This window comes from Amphimedon queenslandica, unplaced genomic scaffold, assembly GCF_000090795.2.
Source record: "Amphimedon queenslandica unplaced genomic scaffold, v1.1 AMPQUscaffold_9990, whole genome shotgun sequence".
Taxonomy (NCBI): Eukaryota; Metazoa; Porifera; class Demospongiae; order Haplosclerida; family Niphatidae; genus Amphimedon; species Amphimedon queenslandica.
In genome coordinates, this window is record NW_003549739.1 from 1 (window position 1) to 2784 (window position 2784).

Consider the following 2784-nt stretch of genomic DNA (forward strand, 5'->3'; position numbering starts at 1 on the left):
ACCTAAAATAGTAAAAATAATGGCTTCTCTGTTTTATAGTGTTATATACTTACTTTGAATTGAAAAATGAAGTGAGTATGTGAGACACAAAATTACAGCAAAAAACATCTTGCCTTTTTGTCGGTAGATGTTTGTATTGAAACCTTTTAAATAAGTTAATCAACGGAAGTAACTATATAAACAATTCATTATCCTCTTAAACAAATAATAATGTTCAATTTATTATAGTGCCATGTTATGCAGTTACTTCCGATGTTGTTATCTGTTATGCAGTCTATTATTCATTTATATATTAGATGCCTCTATTTTTGCTCATTATGATACTATTTATCATACACACCAGATTATTCATTAATTTTGTCCAGCATTTTTATGAGTTGATCATTGTGTTTATGTCATTCCTAGTCTCATCACTCAGCCCCTTCGCTGAGACAATGTCATTCCATACACAAATGTTCTAAAAACAACTAGATCTATACTCATCTGCTTTGTACAAGCAATAACTTGGAACAATAACTTGTTTTATTTATACAGCTAACTATAAAACATCTGGTTTCAGTGTTCATGCTCCAGCTGTGGTCTGTGTAAGCAGGAACAAACAACATGCCTAATTGCAATTTCCATTAGAGTAACCTAGCATTAAATTGATACTAATTAACATTACTCAATATATAGATAGCATAATAAATCTAGTATACCAATAGTAATAATAGACTATTCATTTCTAGGTATATAAATCTAGCTACTTGTTGTAATGCACGTTCATTCCAGACTTTTTTGGCTAATTACAAAAAACTTAGTTACAATACCTATTCAATTAGATCTTACACTCCTTTTATAGACTGAATTATAATTACAATTATATCATGCTAAAGTAACTTTAATTACAAATATGTTTAATTTGAATGAATAGCGGATGCATCATTGCTCTAAAAGGATTGTTCAGGTGTCATAAAACATGGCTTGCCACAAATTGTGCTAAGTGAGCTAAGCAGTACACTCTATATGAGCTTACAAGCAATGCACATAAATGTACATGGCTTTTGGAGTAATTTTAAAATTGGTAAAAATTTTAATTTTGATTGGAGCTAAAGAATTTGTACCCAAATATTTTTTGTAACTTTTGAAAGCACATCATTAAGACATGGTCACATTGAGAAGTAAGACGCAAGGTGTATTTTGCTGGATATTTCTAAAAATTAGACAAAGGAAATTTGAGGTTGATTTAGTGAAATATGACATGAAGCTGATTCTTGTAACAGATGTGCAACAGATGTACAATGGTACCATGATATTCAGTAATCAAATTAAGGAATCAATAATCTAAGAACTAAATTTAGAAGGGCTATATACATGAGATTATGCAACATATCTTCAAGTAAACCTCAAGGTGTTGAACATGAATAAATCCAAAATGTTTTAACTTGAATATAGAGAAACAGACCTATATATTTGTTCACATCAAAATTGCATACAATTAATAGCTTGAATTGATCATAAATCCACTATCGATTGAGGGAATGAGCCCCTTTCTTTTGCAACTGCAACAATTATCATCCCACCCTCAGTTGTCAACTGTAAATATGGTCCAGTCATAAAGACACATGTCAATGTAAGAGCAGTACTTTTGGGAGTTCTTCAGTAAACAACAATCACTGCTTTTGACTGCAGAAGCAATATGCTCTTCTACTAGATACCCACATCTAGTAGTTTCAAATTCATTGCAAAATATACTGATCATCACATCAGTACATTACTCTTAATAGAGTGCCCCGGACAACAACAATTAAATCTCAAATAAGCTTTGATTGAGTACAGAAGATTGGAAAACACAGCAGCCCATTGTCTAGTATCTTTGAATGCCTACAATTGCTTTTTACAACTTGCAACATTATTTTTTTAACTATAGAATTCATAAAATCATAAAACAATGATTTTAAAAATCTTTTAATTTCTTTTCAAGTTCTTTTTTAATTAAAACCTGATAGAGTGATGAAATGCCAAGGTCACGATAAACATCATCACTTGCAAGCAACAGCATTTCTCCATCAAGTTCATTTTCTCGAACGACCTATAAAAGTGAATAAATCTATTATTTTTACATACAAATACTTTCATTAGCTAAATTCAAAAATTAAATGTTTTGCTAATTGAGGCTAAACAAACAACAATGTTCAAACTGGCAGTAAATTATTTTTAGCAGTACCAAGTTAACAATCTACCTTTGCATATTGACTAAATCGTTTATTCTCCATCAAAAATTGTGCTAACAGTTCAGAAGAAAACACATGCTCCAGCTCCTTTTTCTCTAAAAGTCTTTTAAATTGAACCTGGAACCTCAGTTCATAAATTCTGTTGGGTATTTGTAGTTCTTTTAAATCTGGTGATGGCATAGTCAAAAGGGAGTAGACTATGTCTCCACTGATTCCAGTTGTCTGAACAAATTCAGCACTATCATGCAATCCCATTCTTTTTAATAGTTGAGCAACATCAGTTTCTGTAAGTTTGCTAGCTGCTTCTGATAAATCCTCATCTATACAAAAAAGCTATTAATGCAATTACTTTTACAAGTGTATACTACAGGTAGCAACTAGCAAATTTGTACTATTATCAAGAAATGTTAAATAATATTGTAATAAACATGCTACCTTCTATCATGTATGAACTGGGATGTTGCTTGGGCATTGCAGGATTAGGAGCAAAAGCTCCCGCTGTATTACTGTCAGTGCTAATGGTTAACTCCTCAACAACTGCATCTTCAGCAGCTCTATCTTGAATACTTAA

General features: G+C 31.4%; 1 protein-coding gene across 1 annotated transcript; it reads right to left on the minus strand.

The window, feature by feature from the left end:
- Positions 1-1921: 1921 nt before the first annotated feature.
- Positions 1922-2779, minus strand: LOC109590456 (uncharacterized; the record flags this gene model as incomplete). Its single annotated transcript, XM_020006373.1, has 3 exons — positions 1922-2071; positions 2223-2533; positions 2649-2779. Coding segments are annotated over 3 exons (577 nt in total), but the record flags the coding sequence as incomplete, so codon positions are not given.
- Positions 2780-2784: the final 5 nt, after the last annotated feature.